At 34.1% G+C, this 25,710-nt stretch overlaps 1 protein-coding gene across 5 annotated transcripts in view; it reads right to left on the reverse strand.

The window, feature by feature from the left end:
* The window catches only part of Pcgf5 (polycomb group ring finger 5), a 116,098-nt gene that overhangs the window by 12,318 nt on the left and 78,070 nt on the right, over positions 1-25,710 (reverse strand). For 4 of the 5 annotated variants that reach the window (XM_063239427.1, XM_063239428.1, XM_063239429.1 and 1 more), the window contains exons 7-8: positions 8,547-8,645; positions 5,745-5,834 (exon numbers count right to left, since the gene is read on the reverse strand). In XM_063239427.1, coding sequence (XP_063095497.1) covers positions 5,745-5,834; positions 8,547-8,645 — 189 coding nt within the window. Of the gene's footprint in view, positions 1-5,294; positions 5,336-5,744; positions 5,835-8,546; positions 8,646-25,710 lie in introns of all 5 variants that reach the window. The other variant, XR_010044253.1, reaches the window with a different exon arrangement.

Here is a 25,710-nt window from a genome sequence, read left to right on the forward strand (position 1 = left end):
AAGGAAGGCGAGCACGAAGTGGTCACTTCTAGTGCTGGACCGACAAAAGCTGTTGCAGAAAAAGCTAACCAGGATCACTTCAGAAGGGGTGGGGACTGCCTGACGGGGGTGCTGAGCCCAGTCCGGGAAAGGCAGGTAGGCCAGTCCACGACTAAAGCTGCAGCTGAGTAGAAAGACCCTGACAGCAAGCCCTCCGAGGTGGAATGCAGGAAGGAAGAGAGAACTGAAATCAAAATGAAAGTTAACTTACATAACCTATTACTAAAATAATGTTTATTATATATTCTGCTAAGCATTTAATTCTTGCTGAATGTTTTGAAAAAGGTATTATTACTCTAGTTTTTTAGATCACCTGAGGCAAACGAGGAAGCAGGACATAACTGAAAAAACAGCTGAGACATATAACGTAAAATTAATACTGCAAACATGTATTAATAAAAAACATAAAAAAGTAGAAAGCATTTAACAAAAAAATTCACATTCAGAATATATACACTTCCTAGAAGTTGGTAAGAAAAAGGCAAACTTAGTGACCAAAAAAAAAAAAAAAAACTCCTCCAAAACAATTAATGTGAAAGTTTACAAAAGAAATATGAAGTTTGTAATATGGTATTAGTAAGGATACCAGGAAACAAGCATCTGATACCTTCCTTATATGATTACACATTTATACGATTAAACCTTTAGGGCACAGTTTGTCACTAACTCTAAATTCAGAACACACATATTCTGTTGTAAATCTACTTCTAGGAATTTAAACAATAGATATATTTGCACATGTGCAGAAATACATGTACTAGCAGTGTATTGTAAGCATGGCTTCAAATGTAAAAAAAAAAGTAGAAAAAAGTCTAACTTTCCATCAAATTATTGTTAATTAAATATACTACAGACACAAGTCAAATTATATATCTATATTTATATCTATCTGTTTATCTATCTAGGTAGAAAGATTTTATTTTTTGTACCAGGGATTGAATTTACAACCTCGCACTTGCCAGGCAGGTACTTGTGCTGCTGAGCTACACTCCCGGCCTCTATCAATATACTGAAAAGTACTTCAAAGTTTACTGATTCTCCATTAGACATACTGTCAAATGAGAAAAAGCGGTTGCAAAACAATACATGAAATTCCATATATATTTCAAAAACTCATGAGGGCCACTGGGATGGGACAGTACACATAAATTTTACATTTTACTATGGATTGAGCCTAGGACCTCAAAGCATGCTAAGAAAGTGCTGTACCACTAAACTACAACTCAACCCTATTTATATGTTTGTTTTGATACAGGGTTTCACTAAGTTGCCCAAGCTGGCCTTCAAATTGTGATCCTTATGCCTCAGCCTCTGGAGTAGCTCAAATACTAGGCATGCATCATTTGTTAAAAGTACACTTTCTTTCAGTATAAGGAAAAAAAAATCAGTGCCAAGTTGGCATATAAGAATACTGAAGTGGCAAATATTGTTATATACTGAAACACTCCTAGAGCTAGCTAAATTGGACCAGAAGTTTGTTTTGATTTCTAAAGATAAAAATTTTTCAAAAGGACACTACAATGAAAACAAAGTCCAGAAAGAGCTGGACTCACAGAAAAATGGATAAGGCTGAAGCAGAACTACTGCAAAATAAAGGAAAGCAGTAGTACTGAGGCTGGGTGGTGTAGGGAGATATTACTTGAGAACTGGAGGCCAAATTAATTTGCCTGAGATTCTTCCTAGGAAGCTAGAAACAGAACACAGTAAGGGGTGATCGAAACATGCAGTAGCCTTGTCTGAGGCAGAAGTTTCAGAAAGTAGTATCCAAAAGGAAAAAAAAAGTATAGTTTGGACTCAAAAGATAGGAGCAAAAAGATATTGAACTTATAAGGAGATAGCCTCATGCAATATAGAGAATAATTAGCTACAAGCATGTCAATTCCAGCCAAAACAATGCCAAAATACAGATTTGAGTAAATCTCACTCAAAAGATCTCCTGGAGGACTAAATGACAGAATCAGCCAACACAATTTAAAAAAAAAATAGGTAGCTTTTTTATTGTGGTACTATACCAACAGATACTAATATGTATCACAAAGCAACCTAAGAAGGTCCAATATTTGCTTTACAAGAAACTGAACCATTAAAGCCGAATTGTTATGTGATCAGATTTTTATAAAATCTATATGATATGTAACACTGGTTTAGAAAACTAATCACTCAAAAGAATAAAACAAAATGTCCAGGTACATAAACATACACTATGTATAGTGTCTCTGTCTGTCTAGTGGGTGCTCTCTCTCATACACACACACAGACACACACACACACACACACACACACATGCATTCATATATGTACATAATGGTTAACATCACAAAATGGTAAGGTAAAATATGATTATTCCACAAATTGTATTTTTAACTAAAAACTTTACAATACACTACTCCTGAATGTGTTCTGAATGTGTGTAAATAAACCAATCCTAGCTAGATTAAGATGCTTAATATTAAAAATACTAGAAGCACATAAAGAATCAAACAGTGGTCTTTAGTTTAGGGAACAAGCCAGCTCCAGCCCCAGGCAGAGCTGGTTAGCAATGCCAGGAGGTCATGGGAACTCTTCAGAACTCTCGGCCTCCTGCTGGTAATGGATGGTAGGGGGGGAACCGATGTGATGACAACCAACACACTAGGGACTCAATAGTGAGATTATGCTTTGTCCCAGACGTATCAGTCCACGTTACTTTTCTGCCAGAATTCATCCAACATAATAATTTATATTTCATTGGAGCCTGAGAAAGGATTGAAAATTTCTTCTAACAGAAAACAAATGGGAATATGACATTCAAGGATGTGAATGACCTTTAGGATGTATTTTTGTATAATTATTATCTTATTAAAGGAAACATTATACTGATTTACTCTAAATAAATACTGGGTTCTGGGCTGGGGAGCACTCTAGGTGCTGGATTTAGCAGTGAACAAATGGAAACCTCTACCTGCACATTACATTTTAGTTGGGGGATAAAACATACTGACAGGATGCAAGGGTTAGAGGTATGAAGTACCACAGAAAGTAAGAGGAATCCAGAGCGTGACTGGCAGGTCAAGAATCTCACTGAGAAGGTGACACAGGTGGTGAATGAAGTGTGCAGACACAGGAGCTAACATGACGCAGCATTGGCTGGGCAAGCTGCGAGGAGCACGGGAGACACAGAGAGTAAACGGGCAGGTGGGAGAGGGGTGCAGGAAACCTGTGTGTGTGCAGTATTCACAGGTCTCTAGAAGGACTTCGGCTTTTATTTAAATTACATTAAGCGTTACTGGACAGGCTAGAGCAGAGGAGTCTTCTGGCTCAGGGACAGGCTGAGGAGTGCAGGGAGGGGAGTAAGGTAGAGCCCGGCTGAGAGGTCTGCAGAGTCACTCTAGACAACAGTCATAGTGATGGGATCAGAGTGGTGGAAGAGAAGGTAGGAAGACACAGCTGGATTCTGACTACGTGTTCTGATGGTAAAAATTACAGAATTTGCTAACGATAGATGAAAAGGAAATTCAGGCTGACTTCTGGGATTTGGGTCTGAGCAAATAGAAAAATGAAGCTATGAATTTCAAAATAAGACTAATGACGGAAAAACAAAAAGGAAAAGAAAGAAATGGTCTAACATATTACTTTACTGCTGTACTTAAGTGGTAATTTTTCTCTATCTGAATGATAAAGCTTAAGATATTTTAATACTTTTTGAACTTTTATTAAAATGTATTTTAACCAACCAAAGAACGTAAGTTACTAAGAAATGTGTGATGAGAAATACAGTGGCAGTAATACTGATTTAACTGAGAGTCTACTAACAGAAGTTTATATGGATAGCTGTTTCATGCTTTGATATTTAAGTAATTGAAAGGGCAGGCAACTTTCTACAGGGGTCTTGTGAAGCACAACTTAGGGTCTCACAGTGATGACCATTTACATCTCTTTAACCTTCTAGCAAATCTACTCATAATAATGACTACTAGCACTAACACAATTAAGTTTCCACTAAATTACCCAAGTAACCCTAAATTATATTCGATGTAACATTAATATTACATATACTATCACAATATACATTTAGCAGTAGTTGAGAGAACGTATTCTCTGTAATTTGTTTCTGAAAATGCATACACAATGGATAAAAAACTATAAAATGTCACAGAAAGGCAAGTGGTTATTTATCAAATACAAAGAAAATCACATTTAAAAAATGAACTCTAAAAATGTTTGATGAGTTTTTCAGAACATGATTTCTTTTGCACTGGTTTTGAGCCCCTTTATTACTGGCCAGGACACAGCTTCACGTGGAAGGCTTTGCCCGCATGAGAGTGAAATAGGAAAAATGAAATTAAGTGCTTTATTTATTATATTAAACACTTAAGAAAAGTTAGCCAAAAATCTAATCCACTGGCTAGAACAAAACACGATATTGTGACGTTTGTTTTACAACAGTTACAAGTACGTTTTCTTTCTTCCTTTTCTTGGAAGGGGTAGGGCCTCACTCTGTAGATTCAGGCTAGCCTCAAATTGCTGTGACCCTCCTGCCTCAGTCGCCCAAGTGCTGGGATTACGAGTGTGCTCCACCATGCCTTGCTACTCACAGAGATGTTTACATTCAATGTTAAGCATGTTTTTGAGCTAGTGAAATATGGTAACTTTCATATCTGGGTTCTGTATAATATAACTTTGTGTGAATTAACTTGATTCTTAAATTTGTGTTATATTTTATAATTTAAATTTCATATAAAATGCAGTAAAACATAGCGCACAAAACAGAAATGTTAAATTAGTTAAGAGTTTAAAAGGATTGCATACTGCATGATAAACACTATGCAATCTTAATGTTTGACAGGTAACCTTGGAAGTTGCCTAGTCAAAACTTCTAATCAGTCTTAATTAAGATTTTTTCATATACTCAGATCATGAGAATTTCTGGTAGCAGTACTATATCAGCCTAACAATCCCTAGTGTTTCAAATATCCCATATTCTTTGTAATTCAGGTGTATCTGAACCTAATTTTTTTTTTTTTTGTCTTTTTCATTTTTATCAGTACCAGGGATCGAACTCATGACCGCTAGCTTGCAAGGCAGGTGCTTATACTGCTGAGCTAAATCCCCAGCCCTGAACCTAAAATTTAACCCTAATCAAAGATATAGTTCAAAAATCAAAATTCTCTTTTTGTTTGCTTAGTTTTTTCCATTGAACAATTGCTCCCATTTGCCTAGAGTCTAGGGCACAATAATCTAACTCTAGCATCAGAAGCCATTGCAAATTCACTTACCCTTTAGACCTGATTTTATACTTTCAAAGTGAAGGAGATACCTGAAAAAAAGATGCATGTATATTCTATTCTGTTCGTCCTTTCTATCTCAACCCCAAACCACCTCTCTTATTGACCATCCTTCATAGGATCAGGGCAGAACTCCAGCTTTCCAACTTTCATTCCGTATACTTAGAGGTTCCTATAAGTTACTGGGCTTTAAAAAGTATGTGTCACTTAGTGTGAAGTTAGCAGACTCCTAAACATCTTTCAATAGAGTTTAAACTCACCTTAAAAAAACCTCGTATTTAACAGACACTGGTTTTATACTTGGATCAAATTTAGAGTGCTGGGAGAAACACAAGAAACCAGTTTTTCTTCCCAAGTACTTTTTTTTCAGTTGCTAAGTAATATCATTCAATTTAAATAACATAATAAATATGCACATAGGTAAATATAAAAGTAATTTACGTTTTCTCCTCTTAGTCGCCATCTTGTCATATAGATGAATTCCATAGTATGATCCTTTCCCATAATTTCACCATTGCACAGTACATCCAACTTTAAAAAGAATAATTACAGATATGTTAACATAAATAATTCTGAATGTGTAAGTATGTTACATATTTTTCACATTTCAAGTATCTACATAGTTGTAACTATAGAAGCATTATTAGGTAAAAGAATACTGAATACTTTATTTAAAATACTTTTATTTCTCACAGAATATTAACCAGGTCAAGCAGTTTATCTTGCTCCATAACACATATCTACTGTCTCAAGTTTACACACCTCATTTATAAATGCAATGTAAACTTCCTTAGTTCGTATCTCTATGTAACCTAAACCTTTAAACACATTTTTGTGATTGCTCTTTACTGATGACAAGAAAGTGTACCAAGCTCACCGTTCCTCATCATTCTTCTGGCTTCTGACTTACCAGTCAGAATCTTTTTAACTGCCCAAGATTGAAAAGGGTTACTTTCTTCTCATTAGTTTGAATTCAAAAGAGGTGACCAATATGAATACAGTAATTTATAGGGAATTTCAGGTATATAAAGTTTTCTAGTAATTTTTGGTGGCTAAGTTTTCCACACTTAGTTCCCTGGCACAAATCTGTGTCTGCTTCTCTCCAGTGCTTGGCTGGTAATGTATGTGTACAACACTCTTCTCACCTCATACAGAATATCACTAAAGGGTTGTACTTATAAATGTTCACATCTGCTCTAGTTGCAGGAGCTAAACAACCCCCATATCCTAGGAGAGGCCACAGGAACTCTGGCTACAGTTCATTAATTGAGTAAGGCATAATTGAATATTTACCATAAACTGCTATAAATAAAGTACCATTGCAGCCTCTAGCTATTGAAAGCAACTGGTAGGATTTCATTTGAAGTATGGAGGGGAAGAAAAAGAATGTGTGTTAAATAGCTGTGTCTTGCTAGACAAAGACTTTGAGAACTTAAGTCTAAAGTGAGTAATTGTAGTAGACGTACGAAACCACATTACTGAGTTATTAAACTGTGCTGACTTACATGAACTTTGAAATGTCTTTTAGATGTGATTTTATTCTCTCTCTCTCTCTCTCTCTCTGCCACTCTGTCTTTCTTGATAGGTTCTCACTAAGCTGCCAAGGCTGACCTTGAAATCGCAATCATTCTGCCTCAGTCTCTCAAGTGCTAGGATTATAGGCACGTACTACCATGTTCAGCAAATTTCATTCTCTCTCAAAAGAACAAAGTAGAGAACTTTCTTTTCTTTATTTTGCTTATAAAATAAATGAATATGCAAAGAAGTAAAGGGAGTTACTTAAGATGGAATTAGTAATCAAGTATATGTCTCCTATTGTCATTTAACAACTTAACTATCTTGTTCCATTTAGCAAGGCTGTCACAGAAGTTTTAGCTGTCAGGTATTTTATTAAATCACCTCCTATAGGCTGGGCAACCAAATAATCAGAGACCAATCGATCTTCCTAAAGAAAAAAAAAAAAAGCAGGAAAGTCCTTTGACTGGAATATGTAATGAATGAACAGTAGATAGAATCTCTTCTCCTTCTATCTTGATCTATACAGCAATAAAATACATGCCAGAAGACTAAGAGTAACAGTTCTCTTAGCTCTAACAAATTCCTAAAAACTTTAGAAGATGGAAACTCAATAAAGTAGACTTAAAAATAAAGAAATAAAATTGTACGTGGTATTTCATTAAAAAAAACAAGCAGCAAAATCTAATCATAAAAACAATTTTACTGTCTACCTTTAAACTATTATCTTTTACCTTACTGTTCATTAGGTTCTAACATTTAAATTTTGTAATTTTTTTCTCTAAAATAAAGTGGATGTTGCTGGGTATTTTTTGTATTTGTAGGACCAAATCACAAGGAAACATTTTAACCCAGACTAACTAGTCATCTGAGAGAAACTTGTAAGTTCAGGATCGGCTGCTTCCTTAAAATACAGACTTCATACCTGTAAATGCCTATGTTCAAATATAATCATTTTATTTCTCCTATGATGACTGCTTATGATATAAACATTACTACAAATAAGCCAGAAAAATTATGATCCCTTTAATGTCTTTGTTTGTACAGGAAGCTAGCCTGGTCTTTAGGTTTTAGGAAAAGTGGAAGGAAAAATTAATAAAAGCTGTAAAATTGCTACTTGGGCAGAATAGGTAGTGATATTCTTCACTATGTTATATCCATACCCTTAGATCATAAATATTCTCTGAACCTTGTATACATTATAAGCTATCTTGTAATCAGTGTCAGAGTAATTTGCCTCTCCTATAATAAAAGAGTAAAATATATTTATGAAGATGTAATATGTTGGTTCAACCTGCTAAACAATATCAACTTTGCAAAAATGGAACTAATTGAACATTATCTGTGAAATCCTTAAAAAGGTAATGTTTAAATTCTGAAGAAGTCTATAAAAACTATTAATAATGTAAAGGTCTCAGATTAACAAATGATATATCCTAAAGTATGTTGATATTAAAAGGAAAAAAATTAGTATATTTATTGAGAACTTAATGTTAAGCTCTTTAAATATCTTCTCTAATTACAAGATACTATCATGATTTACTCAGTATATATTAAGTTGGAAATATATAAATGGAATGTTATATTCTAAAAATTGAATTTTAACATAAAAAACATAAGTTTCCAAGAGAATTAATTTGAATATATTCTAGTTTATCAGTTAATTTTTCTTTGTTAGAACTTCAGGTTAGAATTACCAAAATGATGGTTAGATAGTATTTACCTTACCTCATAAGAACTTGGAAGTTTTAGTTTTAAACTTAGAAATTTTTTAATAGTTCCCACAGTTACACGTGTAGAACATCGAATGAATTTCTTCATTAGACCCTAAAGGAAATAAAGATAACTGGTTAAGATATTCTACTTTATCTTTAATGAAACTTGAGGTACCATTTTCACTACCACTTTAAGTACTTTCAAAATGGGTTGTGAGACTTTCAATTTACAGATCTGTAGTACTTGTAAGCAAAAATGTTTCTAATTCTAGGACACTTATACCACATGCTTTAAGCAGGCATTATCAGGTATTCTAAGAAAACCCTGGAAAACAGACAACGTATTCATTTCTAAGACATTTTTGTAAGGAAAATATTAAACAGAAATAACAAAAGGTAAGAAAAACATAAGTATTATATTACTTCAGGCATTAAGAACATTGTAAAAAACATGATGACATGATTTTTAAATAAAACAGAGAAGTGAGTTCAAATGTGACTGAGGAGCCCTAGAATGCAATTCAGAGAAACCCACAACCCACCTCAGCAAGTACAAGTTTTAGTGTGGAGTTTGGATTGGGGAAAGTCATGCTCTCTGTGGGACTGTAGCAGAACTTTACTAGAAAAAACAAGTTTCTGTGTGCCTTGCTGTGTCTTATTTGTAAGATGTGAAAGCAGTATTAGTGAATACTTTTAAGTCTGAGCTTCGCTAAAATGTAAGAATCAATCCAGAATGGACACTCAAACTAAAGATGAGACAAGGTAACTTTGTAAAAATGGTGAACCTATGAACCAATGTGTGAAACAAAATTATTATTAAACCTGAAAAGCTATCTTAACTGATCTTAAAGATACAAAGTATTACTCTTTTAAATATACAGCCAATGTGCCCACATATGGAAAAACATCTTAGTAGTCCTAAATTCAATATGTAAAATATATAACTATTTAATTAATGTTTATTTTCTAGCAAATGTGTAACAAATATATATCCTGGCAAAGACAGAAACAAATCCACAAATGACACTTGGTTGTAATTCAAATAGTAAAGTATCCATCAAAATAAAGCAAGTTAAAAATTATATCTAAAGCAAAACACATTCTCATTTCAAATGGGAAGATATACTCCAGACAGCATAAACCAAGGGATGTACATGTACAACCATCATATCTGTGCAGACCATCTCAACTGTAATCTTTTCTATGTATTTTCTTTCTGATTCAAGTAGCTCAGACATAATCACTTGTACATTTTTACAAATCCCAGTAAAGCCACAGAAACATCAGGGTACTGGAAGACTCTTTTAAGTCTAGTTTCAGTTGCAGAAAAATCTAAAGAAGTGAAATCAGTATCACTTCTCATAACTTTTAGTACTTACTAGTAAGTACAGAGATGTCGTTAAGAGTTAAGAGAACATTTTTAACAAGGCAAAAGCTTGTTTCTAAAATTTATAGTTTAATAAAGTTTGACATCAATCCAACAAAATTTCAGTTTGGATTGTTTAAAATTTGACTTATGAATCCTTAGAAAACAAGAATATAATGACCAAGTACTTTGTCCAAGAACACTCTGAAATGATACCAAAATGACTGCTCTGTTTACAAGCTAGGCACACTGAGGAATGTACAGATGTCTGAAAAGTGACCACACCTTTTAAGAGGGGCAATGACAAATTTGCCCACCATTTTCCTTTTTTGACACGTGGAAATGGAAATATTCCTGCCACACACTGGGTCCTGAGGGAAGACTGTTATGGTGCAGGAGTATCTAGCCCAACCATGCTCAGCTGTCCAGAGGGGATAGATATTTTATAAATATCTACTTATTTCAGGAAAAATAATATGGAAAAGATTTTTTATGTTTCAAGAATGTTACCTCCCTCTCCATGGCACAATACACTTTTGCTTTCTGTCCTGTTCCTTCCCACTGTGACCAGGAAATGAATCAAAAAAATTTCTTTTGGCTTCTAAACTGGTTACCATGGAAGATTTTTTATTTAATCTTTTAACTAACTTTTTGTTTTTGAAGAGTTAAAAGACTAAATCTGAAATTACATACTGGTTCTTACTTCAGATTAGATAGATTTCCAGTTCTAGAAGACAACTCAAAAAAATTCTGGTCATAGATAATAATTGTTGATACTTTGTTTCTGAAAAAAAATCACATCCCATGCCAATGTATTTAATCTCATTTCAGAATGTTGTTTTGTATCTCCACCAGTCAAACTAGCTGAAAAGCTTGATACTGACTTCTAAAATTGAAATGTAAGTATCATAAAAGTCACCACATATTTATAATGCAGTAATTTTGATAACGTTAGCAAAGTTCTTCAGACATTAGCATTACTGGATTTCAAAATATTTTTATCGTCTCCTTAGAAATACCTTATCTATGTGCAGTTACTCTGCATTCTTCCCTTCCCTTGGCTTCTGACAACTGCTTAGCTACTGTCTCTATGAAATTACTGACTTTAGGATTTCATAAAAATGGACTCATGTAGTATGTGGTCTTTTGTGTCTGTCTTCTATTTAGCCTGATGTTTTGAAAAGCTAAACCATGTTGTAGTGTTAATATATGTATTTATACTGTATTTCAGTTTATGGTTGAATATTGCAATAAGTAGATATATCAAATTTTAACAATTCATCTGCTGAAGAACATGTGTTTTTACATTTGTGCTATTATGAGTAATTCTGTGTTGAACATAGGTATACATGACTTAATTTTTTATTTCTCTGATGTATGAACAGATATTTAGAACTGCTAGGTCATAACTTTTCTGCTTAACTTTTTGAGGAACTGCTAAACTTTTTCCCAAAATGGTGGCACCATTTCACCAATGTATGACAATTCCAATTTCTCCAAAGGAACCCATCCATGCCAGTTCACTGTTCTCCTTCCAAAATAATTATTCCCATACTAGTAGGTACAAAACAGTATCTCATTATAGTTTTAATTTGCAGTTGTAGTGACTAAGGGTATTTAACATCTTTTCATGTGCTCATTGGTTACTTTCATGCACTTCAGAGAAGTAACTCAAATCCTAGTCTATTTTAAAAATTAAGTTTTCTTTTTATTGTAGATTTATAAGCATTTTTACATAAAAGTGACAAAAACATATACATCAATAAAAGAATGTATAAATATTTAGCACTAAATTTATTGAGACATTATGAGATAAATACAAGTTATCTTCAGCCTCTACAATTACAGAGGTGCTCACAGTGACAGCTATTAGCTTCTAGACATTTATTAGTATGGAAAACTATTAAAGTGTATACACATTTCTGTGTATCTACTTTGTATTCAGACACTAAATGCTTACCATACATGTGAATCACAAATATTTTCTCTCTTCTATAGGTTCTACTACTTGCTTAATCATGTTTTTTAAAGGACAAAAGTTTTTAATGTTGATGTAATCGAATTTATCTAATTTTTTACTTTGCTGAATGTATACTATGAGTCATTTTTAAGAATTCACCACCAAATTCAAGTAATGAGATTTTCCCTTATGTTTTTTTGCAAGAACATTAAAAACCTCTACATATTTGATTCATTTTGTATTTTTATATTTAGTGTGAGATAAATTCTTTTATAGATTTTCAGTTGTTCAATAGCCATTCCTTAAATGATTGTTTTTTTCCTTTGAATTTCCTGGTCCCAATGGAAAAAATAAATTTACCGTAGTTGTATGGGTTTATTTTTAACTCTCAATTCCATTTCTTTTATCTCTATGTTTATAAGTCTTTATGTAAAACATCATACTAGTTTTATCATGATAGTTTTGAAATTGGGTCTTTAAACTTTCTTTTTTCTAGAGATTATTTTGTATCACTTCAGTTTTCATGTGACTTTTCAGATTAGTTTATCATTTCTGCAAAAAAAAAAGGCAGTAAGAAAGAATTCTGTTAGTTTTTACAGGATCTGTAGAGCAATTTGTAATACACCGCCATCTCAACAATACAGTCTTCTAATCCATAGGTATGTGATAGCCTTCCATTTATTAGGGGTTCAATTTATTCTAGCCATGTTTTACAGTTTTCATTATGCAAGTTTCTTATTTCTTTGGTTAAAGACATTTCTAAGTATTTTATTCTTTTTGATGCTATTTTGAAAATGGAATTCTTACTTCTGTGAAGATGGCAGAGTGGTGAGCAACAGAGAAAGAGCTTCACACTGAAATATAGCAACATGAGGAGAAGAAAGAGGGTGGTGGGTCTTCAGGACCCAGGAAGGATCGAAAGCAAGAACTGAGGCCCATAGGGAAAGCAAAGAAAGAGACTTCAACAAAGAAGGCGGCAGTGTTAGGTGCTGCTTTCTCTGTGAGCCTGGACTCATTTCATGGGAGGTGTGGCTGGAAACTTCAGACACACAGTTATTACTGGTGACCCCAGAGGCCTCCACAAAGAAATGCACCAGTGGAACAGAGCAGCAGATACAACGGACTGCAGTGGCTGGTGAGTTACTAGGGGTCAGACATCCTCATGAACAGCCTCATGAACAGAAACCAGCCTGAAATTTAGTGAATTAAAGGTGTGGGTTTGCAGGGATTACCCAGTATTCCACTGAAAAGCTACAACTGGTTTGCTGGGAATAATCAAATCGGATCTGGCCTCTGTCTGCCATGTTGTGTGTCAGTGACAGCAGAGACACACCTTGAAGTGGAACTGTTTCTTATTTTCTTTCTCTCTTCTTGCTGTTTTTTTTGTTTGTTTTTTCTTGATTGCTCGTTTTATGAGTGACAACATCGTTTCCAGTTTTTGTTGTTGCTGTGTTCTTGTTTTTTATTTCTTTCTTCTCTTTATCTTCTTCACCAATTTCCCGAAGCTTTTATGATCTTCCTTTGTCCTCTGGTCTTCTTTCTAATCTCTTCTATTTCTGTTTTGTACCCATTAGCCCCTTTTAAATTTTCTCCCCGAGGGTAAAATTGCTATATTGAGGGCTTATTTACTGCATAAAATTTTCTGGTTCATTTTAGATTTTGCTATATAAGCACAAATCTAGTTCATATAGTAAAGGTGACAAATTAATACTTACTTCAGTTTGTCATTTTCTAGGCTGAGTTTGATGGTATAGTTATTGCTGATTATATCACTTTAACTCAAGTCACTTAATTGTCCTAACCAATTGTTCTTCCTGGTACACCAATACTAAGACTACCAAAGGGTCATAAAAAGCACTACAGGCTAGTGCCTAAGAACCAGAGGCTGGGCCAGCTAGATAATAACTTCTCATCTCCAATTAATTGAAGAGATAGGATCTTGCAACAGATTCAAAATCCAAAAGACAGCTGGGGATTTAGCTCAGTGGCATAAGTGCTTGCCTGGCAAGCGCAAGGTCGTGCGTTCCATCCCTGGTTCGAAAAAAAAATCCAAAAGACAACTACACCTGGAAGACACCTCTAAGACAGTCATTTCCTAAGGGTTCTAAATACTATCAATAAACTTGCTTGACATAGGTGATTTCTCAGCATCAAACTAGGAACTAAACTAAAAAAAAAAAAAAAGATATTTAAACAACATTCAACCTCAGACTTTCAGCTCATCAAAGGCAAACCCAGGAAAAAATGAAGTGAAACAAACTGAAAGTGACCAGCCTGGACTCTCTGAAGTGGTAACAGAGAAGTAAGGAAGCAAGTACACGAGGCTCCGGAAAGTATCAAATCAGAAACAATTTCTCAGATAACTGCAGAAATGGAGATCACAATGAAAGACAAGCTTAGTGACTCCAGAGCAACACAGGTAAAAAATAAAATAATAAAGAAGCTTACGAAAATGGTGGACACCATAAACACCCAATATAGGAAAGAAATGGATTTAAAGAGATTATACAGATTAAAAATTCCACTGAATGTATAGACAGCAGAAGGAGCCAATGTGAGGACAGAATCTCAGATACAGAAGACAAGACTACGGTTAGCCATCATGGAAAGAAAGATTTCTTAAAAATAGCAAGAGAGCACAAGAAATCAGTCCATCAGCTGCTAAGTGAGGCAAAGAAGAACGAGGTAAGTCTAATCAGTCAACGAAAAAGCAGGAGATAATGTAAATGACATAAAAAGCTTGTTCAAAGAAGTCAGAACAGAAAATTTCCCAAGCAGGGAAAAAGAATTTGACAAGCAGATAAATGAGACATATAGAACTCCAATTAGCCACGATCAAAAAAATCTATAGCAAGGCATATAATAGTCAAGATTCCAGGAATGCAACACAATATTGTTGAACACAATATTGAAAGCTGTTAGAAAAAACTCCAACAGATCACCTGTTAAGGAAAGCCCAACACAGCAGACTTGTCGCCACAAACCCTAAAGTCAAGGAGAGCTTGGAGTGAAGTATTTCAAGTCCTAAAAGAAAACAACCTCCAACCCAGATTGGTGTACCCTGAAAAACTATCTTTCAAAATTGATAGAGAAATAAAGAGACATCCATAGCAAAGAATACTTGAGGAAATTCATAAACATCAAACCACCACTCTAAAATGTTTTGAAGAACATTCTAAAAAGAGATAACAGGACTACAACTCCATGAATCCCACCAGAAGGAATTTACCAGGAAAACCAAACAATTAATCGGGGTTAAAAAGGGAAGCCAACAACAGGAAAATAACATGACAAGGATAAGTCAATACGTATCAGTCATACCATCAATGTTAATGGTCTCAATTTGCCAATCAAAAGAAAGAGACTGGCAAAATGGATCAAGAAGCAAGATCCAATGTGCTGTACATAAGAAACACACTTCATTCAAAAAGAAATTCATACTGAAAGTCAAGGGATGGAAAACAATACTCCATGTGACAGTGATAGGAACGCAGAAAAAAGCAGGCATAGCCATTCTATGTGAAAACAAAGTGGATTTTAAGTTAAGACTGATTAAAAGAGACAAAGAAGGTCCCTACATCCTTTAAAAAAGAACAACCCAAGAGGAAGAGATCGAAATCATAAATACATACCAAATACAAGTGCACCCAAATATATAAAACAAATATTAAGACATGAAAAATCAAAAAGCACTAACAATTGTAATTGAGGACCTCAGTACACTACTGCCACAGACACATCAACTAGATAAAAAATAACAATGAAATATTAGAACTAAACCAAACTTTTGGAAAAAATGGACTTAGTAGATGTCTAGTGTTCCACCCTGTAACATCAGAATATACATTCTTCTCAACTGTACACAGGATATTTTCCAAAACAGAACATGTACTAGCTCACAGAATGTGCTTAAGTAAATGCAAAGCAACTGAACTTATCTCATACATACTACCAGATAACAGTGTAATGAAAGAGGAAATCAATGGCAAAAGAAACTGCAAGAACTTCATCAACACATGGAAATTAAATAACACCCTTCTGAACAACCAATGGGTCACAGATGAAATTAAAGAAATTAGACAGATTCTAGAACTAAAGAATAATGCTAATACTACATACTGGGACTTACAGGATACAATGAAAGCAGTCCCACAAGGGATATTTATAGCAGTGAACCCCTGTATCAGGAAAACAGACTAAGCTCAAATAAAAAACTTAGTGTTGAACCTCAAGCTTCTAGCAAAAGAACGGTAATTCAAGCATAATTATAAAGATCAGAGCAGAAATTAATGCAATAGAGACTAAAAAATAATACAAAGAATCAATGAACTGAAAAGTTGTTTCTTTGAAAGATTAAATAAAACTGAAAAACTCTTAGCCAATCTTTAACTCTAGAATCTATATTTTAATAAGTTGGAAAATGAGAAAGAAATGGACAGTTCCTAGATATGTATAAATTACCAAAGCTGAATCAAAATTCTAAATAAACTAGTCTAAATCAATGAAATTAAAACTGTAAATAAAACCCCTAAAAAACAAAGAAAAGCCTTGGTCCTGATGGATGCCCTGCTGAATTACATAAGACATTTAGAGAAGACTTAATGCTATTACTTCTCAAACTCTTTAGTGAAACTGAAAGAGAAGCAATACTCCTAAATTCATTTCTGGAAATGAACATTACACTGATACCACAGGCAGAGAAGGACCCAACTAAGAGATAACTTTAGGCCAAACTCCCTGAAGAACATAAATGGAAATATCCTCATTAAGATACTGGCAAACAGAATGCAGCAAATCATCAACAGAATTATACATCAGGACCAAGTAGGATTCATCCCAGAGATGCATGACTGGCTCAACATATGCAAATCAGTAAATGTAATACACCATTATTAACAGAGGCAAGACAAAAACCTTATGTTCATCAATAATGAAAAAAAAAAAAGGACAAAGTCCAATGCCCATTCCTGATAAAATCCCATCCAAAATTGGAAGAGATTGTTTTTACCTCAGTTTGACAAAAGACATCTATAACAAACCAAAAGCTAACATCATACTAAATGAAAAAAAAAACTGAAAGCTTTCACTCTAAAATCAGGAACATAATAAGGATTCCATTAGCATTATTCTTATTTAATATATTTCTGGAAACATTAGCCACAGCAATTAGACAAGAAAAAGAAATAAAAGTAACAATGATAGGAAAGGAAGAAGTTAAATTATCATTATTCATGAATGACTTGATACTCTACATAGTAGACCCCAAAAACTCCACCAAAAGGCTTCAAGATTTAATAACCAAGTTCAGTAGCACAGTTGGATACAAAGTCAACACTCAAAATTCAATAGCCCTTTTGTACATGAATAACAAGCCCACTGAAAGAGAAATCAGGGAAACGACATCTTTCACAATAGCATCCAAAAAACCAGAATACTTAGGAATCAACCTAATGAAGTTAATGAAAGAGCTCTATGTTGAAAACTCCAATATCCAGAAGAAGGAGACTGAAGAAGATATCAGAAAATGGAAAGACAGCCCTTGTTCTTGGGTAAGAAGAACCAATGTAGTAAAAATGTTCATACTCAAATTTGTTACATGAATTTAATGCAATCCTTATCAAAACTCCACCAGTGTATCTCACAGAATTAGAGAAAACAATCCTAAAACTCCTTTGGAACCTAGAATAGTTCAGGCAATTCTGGGAAACAAAGGTAAAGCAAGTTGACATTACAATCCCGCACTTAAAATTATACTACATAGTGACAGTGATAAAAACAGCATAACACTGGTAAACCCTCCCCTCCAAGACTTGAAGATCAATGGGACAGTTTAGAAGACACAGAAACAACCGGACACAGTAAATCAGCTTATCCTTTACAAAGGATAAGCTTTCACCTTCACTGGAAGAAAGGCAGTCTTTTTAGTAAATGGTGCCGGAAAAACTGGTTTTCCACATGCTGAGGATTAAAACTAGACTCCTATCTTTCACTATGCAGTAGACTAAAACAGAAATGAATCAAAGATCTAAATCCTAGAAAGAAACACTAAATCTGCTTAGAACATAAAATAAAACTCCTGAAAACAAAGTGTAAGCAAAGACTTTATGAACATAATCCCAATTGCATAGGAACTATCACAAAGAACCAACTATTGGGATCTCATCTTATTAAAAAGCTTTATGCGTAGCAAGAGAAACCACCAACAGAGTGAAAAGACAATACATAGAGTGGGAAAAGATTTTAACAGCTGTTCCTTAAAGAACTAATATCTGAGAGATATATATATAAAGAAAAGTCAGATCCCCCAAATTAAAAGATACAATCCAAAAATGGGTATCTGAAATGACTACACTTCTCAGATAAAGAAATACAAACAGCAAATAAATATATGAAAAAATATTCAACATTTCTGGTTATTTGAGAAGCAAGTTTAAAAATTTTGAGATTCAACTAATTCCAGAAAAAATGGCTATTATCAAGAAATGCTGGTGGGGCTGTCGAGTAAAAGGAACCCTTTGCCACTTTTGGTTGGAGTGTATAGACTGGTGTAACTACTACAGAAATCAATGTGTAGATTCTTCAAGAAACTAAAACCAGAGGTTCTATTTGACCCAGGTATTTCCCTTCTTGGTATCTTTTCCAACAAATTAAAAGTGTCAGCCTATGGCAACATATGGACACCATATTTATAGCAGCACAGTTTGTATTAGCTAAATCTTGGAAACAGCCCAAATGCCCATCACCTGATGACTTGATAAAGATGTGCTTTTTTTATACAATGGAGTATTCACTCATGAAGAAGGATAAGCTTGACCCATTTCTAGCTAAATGGATATACCTTGAGAACATACCCTTCAGTGAAGTAAATTGGACACACATGTAAACACCATAGTTTCTCAGTTGTGAGAAACCCAAAGTATAAAGACCAAAATGTATAATAGAGTGAAATAGTTAAGAAAATGTTCAAATGGGAAGGCTAGGGAGGGGGAGAAAGGAAAAGAAGAATAGGCAAAGAAAAGAAGAAAGGAAGGAAAAGCTGGAAAGTAAGTTTTTGTAAATAAGAGAGAGGAAAAGGGTTGAAGGGATGGAAGGGAAATGGAAGGAAAAGAATCAAGATACATGATGTACAGGTACAAATTCCCTATGATGAATGTGATCATTAAGTATACCTGAAATGTACTAATAAATTTAATTTAAAAAGATGGAGTTGTCTGAATTTCATTTTTGATTTGTTCATTCCTAACTCTTGACCCTTTATATTGATTTGCATACTTCAGCCTTGCTGAAATTTATTAACTATCAGTTTTTCTGTGGATCCTCATGAGGGTTCTATATACAATTATACCATCTGCAATCTAGGTACATTTTACAATCTAGGTATTTTTCTTGCTTAATTGCCATAATTACACTATTCAGCGCAACATGGAGTAGAAATGATTAGAACAAAAACTGGTTTATTCTTGATTGCAGGAGGAAATTTTCAGTCTTTCACCCTTCATCATGACAACAGCTCAAGGTTTTTCACAGAAATCCTTTATTCATTTAAGAAAGTTCCCTTTTAATTTCCAAGTTTTTAAAGCATTCTAAAAGGAAAGGGTGTTGGATTTTATTAAATGCTTTCTCTTTCTTTAGTTGAGATTACCATGTATTTTTCACCCTTTGATTTTATTAACGTTAACCGATTTTTCTTAAATTGAATTAACCTTGCTAATGGTATTATAATCTGTTTTTTATGCTGCTAAATGCATTTTTAAGATTTTTTCATCTGTATTAATGAAAAAACTGTTTTACAGTTTTTCTTTTTTAAGACTTTACACTTTAGAAACCATGGCTAAAAGCACTAATACAAATTTTAGATTAGATCTTTAGATCCCTTATAATGGAATCATATAGTATTTGTCTTTTGTGAATGAAATATTTTGCTTAGCATAATGGCCCTCAGGTTTATTTACATTAAAGAATGAGACAGGATTTCTTTCCATTTTTAAGGTTGAATGATGTCCTATTATATGAATTTTCATTCATCCATTGATGGACATTTGGGTGTCATTTGTTGGCTGTTACAAATGATTCTGCTAGGAACATGGGTGTTCAAATAGTTCTTCAAGATCCTGCATTCAATTCTTTTCAATATATTCTTGGAGGCAGTAGTGGTGACTCATGATAATTGCATTTTTAATATTGAAGAAATGCCGTTCATACTTTTCACAGTGATCACACCTTTTTAAAATCTCAACAACAGAGTAGCAGGGTTTCAATTTTTTTATATCCTTACCAATGTCTGTTATTTTCCATTTCTTTTAAAATCTACAGCAGTCATAATTGTGGGTGTAAGGGATTTTTGATCATCTTTTTGATTTGCATTTCTCTGATGATTAGTGATGTTGAGTATCTTCTCATATGCTTCTTGGCCATTGTGTATCATCTTTAAAGAAACATCTACTTAAAATCTCTGCCTAGTTTTTAAATCCCTCTTAAAAATTATGTATGTATTAATGACACACAATAATTACACTCATTTTGGGGAGCTGGTACATACACACATCTCACTCATTTTGACCCTATCCCCTGCCATCTCTTCTCCCTTCTTCCATGGACCCTCTACCCACCCTTCCACACAGCCCATCTCCCTGCTTCCTACACTCTCTCTTTTATTGTGCTATTTAAGTTACTTACATTTTGGGTTTCTTACATTAGAGAACCCATGCAGTATTTAACTTTCTGTATCTGATTCATTTAATTTATTATTTTGCTCTCAACATCCACCCATTTTCCTATGATTCAAATTATCCTTCTTTATGTCTAATAATGATGAGTATATATAGACCATATTTTCTTTATTCCTTCATCTATTGATGGGTCTAGAAGCTGCAAAGAGAATGAAACAAATCATTAAAAAGATTGCGTATCATGACAAAGTTGATTTCATTCAGGATTTCAAGGATGTTTCAAAATATAGAAAACAATAAATGTAATATACCACATAAACAGAAGAAAAAAATGCATGATCATCTCGATAGATGCAGAAAAAGCCTTTACAAAAATGCTGTGCACTTACTTACTAATGCTTTTTATTTCTTCAGATGGCTTTTACTTATGCTTTAGTGCCCTTTCGTTTATTTAGACTTTAGCATCTCAATATTTTCTAGAGAGACCTTCTAGTGACAGTTCCTCACTTTGTATTTGTCTGGGACTGTCTTAATTTCTCCTTCATCTTGAACGCAGATTTTTCATGGATATATAAGAAGTTAAGCTTCTTAGATATTTAAATGTTTTTTAATCAAAATTAGTTTTTGGTCATTATTTTTTCAAATGTACTTTCTGTTCCATTCTCCCCTGTTTTGGAATTTCCATTCTGTTTATGCTGATAAGTTTGATAATGCTCTACAAGTCTCTTGAGGACGTGCTCATTTTTCTTCATTCTGTTTTTCTTTTTGTTCCTCAGACTGGATAATCTCAAACTAAATCTGAGGTACTTCCTCTTTGGTTCAAACCTGTTGATGAGTTTTAGGTATGATATTTTTGTCACTGTAGTTTTCAACTCCAGAATATTTTAAAAACAATTTCTATTTTTTATTAATATTCTAGATTCTATAAAATAATTCTTAGTGCTTAGACAGTTATAGTTCTGTATATATAGGTGACTTAAAATAATGTCTGGTTAAGTGAATTGTCTGAATGTCCTCAGAGACAGTTTCTATTGGTTGCTTCTTTCCCTGCGTATGGGCCATAATTTATTTTATTAATATGTCTCAAATATTTTGTTGCAAACTAGATATTTACCAATAATGTGGCAATGCTGGAAATTAGATTCCTCCATCTCCTGGTTGCTGTAGTTTTGTTGTTGTTTATTTGTTTAATGATACTTCTAATGACTTCTATAGTCTCTAACATATGCAGTCACCCAAGTTTTTACCTAGAGCTTAGCTAATTATTCATAGAGATTTCTGTATATGCTTAGAGCCAGTGAGTCTCTCGGTATATATGCAACGAAGCTATATTTGAAGCACACCTCTAACACTTAAACATGCTGGTGACTGCTCTTTATGGTCTTCCTGTGCACTGCTTCAAGGTCAGCTTCAAAGTGAAAGCCTGGGGAGTCTCACATCTTTCTTGAGCATATGTGCTATTCTATGTGTTCACTTATCCTTCTAGATTCTTAGGAGGCTGTAAACACTTTGTAAAGCTTCTATGGACATCTCAGTCACCAGTTTTTTAAGCTTTTTGGCTATTCTACTATTTGCCTCAAATGTTATCCATACCTCAGACAGTCTTGAAGCTAAAACATTTTCCTATAATTGTTTTGAAAAATACCTCTTCTTTCCAACCACAGATAAATCTTTTTTTTCTACTGGACAGGCTCCCAAGTCAAATCAGTTATATGGTGGACAGTCTGCTAAGTGGAATCTTTCAGGGAACAACCAAACAGGTCAAATAGTAACAATTCTTTGGCAAAGAGGCTTTGAAAGATTTTTATCTCTTTTCTACCTTTTCAATGCCTTGAAGATTGCAATATGAAAGCAGACTGTTAATTTTTTCAAGGCTGCCACAGAGCTGGAAAATGGGGGGTAGAATAAAATAGAGGATCACAAAGCTCTAGTTTTCATAAGAATCATCTTACTGATCAAATGCTTCACAGGTTTTGAAAACAGCTAGTTAAATATTATATCTCTGAAAAACGTGATTCTTGGACATTGCCAGGTTTTGTTTGGTTTCTGCTGTGCTTTAACTGAGAAGCAAACTTTGGGGGGTAATTTTACTCATTTTACCGACATCCTATTCTTGACTTTGGCTATCATAAGAACAGAGAGGTATACTACTTAAACTATGTGACTCTCCCACCAGAACAGTAAGAAACATATGCCACTCCAGAGGAAAGAGATGGCTGAGAAACCTACCAAGCAACACAGACAAGTGTCTCTTCTTCTAAGTGGTTTATAATATAGTTTTGAGGAAAAAATACCTATCATAAAAAGAAAAGACAGTATCAGGGACAAGCTTTCATAAGAACATGTTTAATAGATAAACTGAACCCTGAGTGATAAGTTCCACAGAATTTCAGAAGAGAGATTCATTGAATTGGAAAAAACAACACAAAGAACAAGGATCTCTGCTTGGGTCTGGAGAGAAGGATAGGATGGTGAGAAGGTAAGTGAAGGACATGCCAAAAAGAAATGGATTTAAAGTTTTAAAGTCCTTTACATATGTACAGCACAAGCCTTTATGTATTATAGGTACCAACCCATTGTCAGATAAGTGATATGAAGTATAACTTATACATAAAACAATAATCATTGTCAAGAGGAGGATTCACAGATGAATAGGAGTTTAATGAGGGCTTAATGGAAAACTTACCAAGAAAAGGACTAGTTGTTTAGATTTGATTCTGCAGGCAAAAATCTGGCAAATCTTGGCTATGCCCCCAGGTCAGATCTGGCTGATTAATAATTTTCCCAAGTAAAGTTTTACTGGAACATAACTACATCATTCATTCACCATTGTTTATGGGTGTTGTATGGCTATAGTGAATAAACTGTAAAGTTGCAATTGAAAAAATGTGGCCTACAGAGACAAAAATATTTACCATTTGACTATGTGACTGGTCATAATCTATACCCTCATCCTCTGCCTTGTCCATACTTATACAAATGGCCACAAGTAACAAAAAGTTAAGGGTATAAAAACCACTTAAAAAATGACTTCCAAAGAGTTAGACATAAGGATAATCAACACTAAACTGTGAATCAGTGCCTGGTGGAAGTAAAAGAATGAAAGTCAAGGATGACTTCAAGGTTTTGAACTTTCGCATGGTTCAAAGATGGTAGTCAAGCTGGTTCAGGGATGGTAGTCAAAACTGAAAATTAATATTTGTAGTTAAACCGGGTAGAATATGAATCTGCCTTACACATAGTTGTTAAATTTTCAACGGGTATTTAAAAGTAGAGACAGAATACTTCAACTTAGGAGAAATGGCAGAGTGATAAGGGGGTCCCCCCCAAAAAGAGATTTCCTAAAATGAATAGGAGAAAGCATTAGGACATACTGTATCAAGTAGATCAGAAGCTAAGTTAATAGAGACAAAGTAGGAATGGTCTGGGAGAGAAGATGAAAATCAGGATAGTACAAAAGTCATTCTAAGCCAAAAAAAGTTGTCTTGAGAATGCAGAAGTAGTACCTCGGTTCACGAATTTAATTTTTTCCATGATTCTGGTTGCCAACAGAATTGGATGAGAGCAGAATCAAGTTTCCCCATAAGGTCAACATTAAACCTAAAAACTGAATTTGATTTGGTTTTTGTCCAATTCGGTTTGTAGCAAGAATTAAATTCATAAACTGAGGTACACAAAGAAGAGTCTTTAAAGGAAAGAGCAAGCAGATAAAAAGCCAACTGGAACAACAGTGTCAGAGTCCAAAGCAGGGGCAGTTAATTTTTAAGATGAACTTCTAAAATTTAGTATTTTAATTTTTACAATAGAAATCATGCAGAGGAACAGATTTCATATTTGCTTATGAAAATATTTGGCCTTTTAATTGACTCAACTTTTGCCACCAGGTAGCAAACTGGAGAAAGCTAAAGGATGATCACAATCTCTATGAAGAACTCCCCCCAAAAGCAATTACAGTGGTGGATGGCAAGAAGAGAGAAAGTTATAAAAACTGACGAAAACATAAAATGGGAAAGATGCTGCACAGGAACATGAAAAACAACAGAGAAGGCTAGAAGGATAAACAGACACAGCGGTCATTTCTTAAAGATGCCTCAGTAAGCCAAACCCCTTAACGGAATCAATTATTTCACTACATTGTAAGTGTGTGATTGTATGTGGAAAAGCCTAACCAAGTTCCTTGGTTTCTTTCTTTCTACTTATCTCATCACTAATACTTGCACAGATACTCACTGAAATACCATGCTCATATATATTTTTTATCCTAAGATCCAGAGAAAGCTTAATTTCAATTAAAAATTATTTTGTATCCTAGAAAGAAAATGCCACTGCACATACCATTTACAGGGGCGAGGGATTTAGCTCAGTGACACAAACGCCTGCCTGACAAGTATGAAGTTGTAAGTTCAATACCTGGTACCCCCCAAAAAACCAAAGACAATTTATAGATTTACAGAGGAAGCAAAAGAAAATAGACAATAATGAATAAAAACATAAACTACAAAAAGGAAGACATTCTCAAAGTATGTTAATGTGACACATATCTATTTAAGATCTAAAGTAGTGAACATTGATAATGAGAATTTTGGCAATAAAAATCAGGAAACATTATTTAAGTAATATCATTTAAATTCCTCCCCCCAAAATATCAATAAAAAACAGAGTGTTCTAAAGATCTTTTAAGAATGAAGCAATCAGTAGACATAGAAGAAACAGGATTAGACATGGAAATTCTACAGGAAGTAATGCAGAGCCTTTGATGACTTTAAAAGTTCATTCACTTTATAGGAACTGGTTTATTTTAAAACCAGTATTATTCATAAACTATATTAGCCATGATATTGAAAGCTTATTGAATTACAAGTAGAAATATAAAATAAAGAGATAAATTAAAAGCCAATGAATAAAACCTTGCTTAACATGGAATTATGTACCTGAACCTGAGTTGGCTGTCACATATAAGAGATAAACAATGCCTGTGAACTCTCAACAAAGTAGAAAGGTTGACGAGAAAAAGAGGTGTGATTCTCGGCATTAGCCACTAGATGGTGTCACTGGCACAAGATGATTGGGGGTGAAAAGCCTGCCTAGAATAAGCAATTGCTTAACCATCTGTAAGACTGTCAAAAAACTACTTTCTACTGGATTATGTTAACAAAAACTTTAGGAATAAACAGATAAAGCA

This window comes from Cavia porcellus, unplaced genomic scaffold (assembly GCF_034190915.1).
Source record: "Cavia porcellus strain 051 isolate PalLab524CR breed Dunkin Hartley unplaced genomic scaffold, mCavPor4.1 scaffold_28, whole genome shotgun sequence".
In the NCBI taxonomy this organism is placed as follows: Eukaryota; Metazoa; Chordata; class Mammalia; order Rodentia; family Caviidae; genus Cavia; species Cavia porcellus.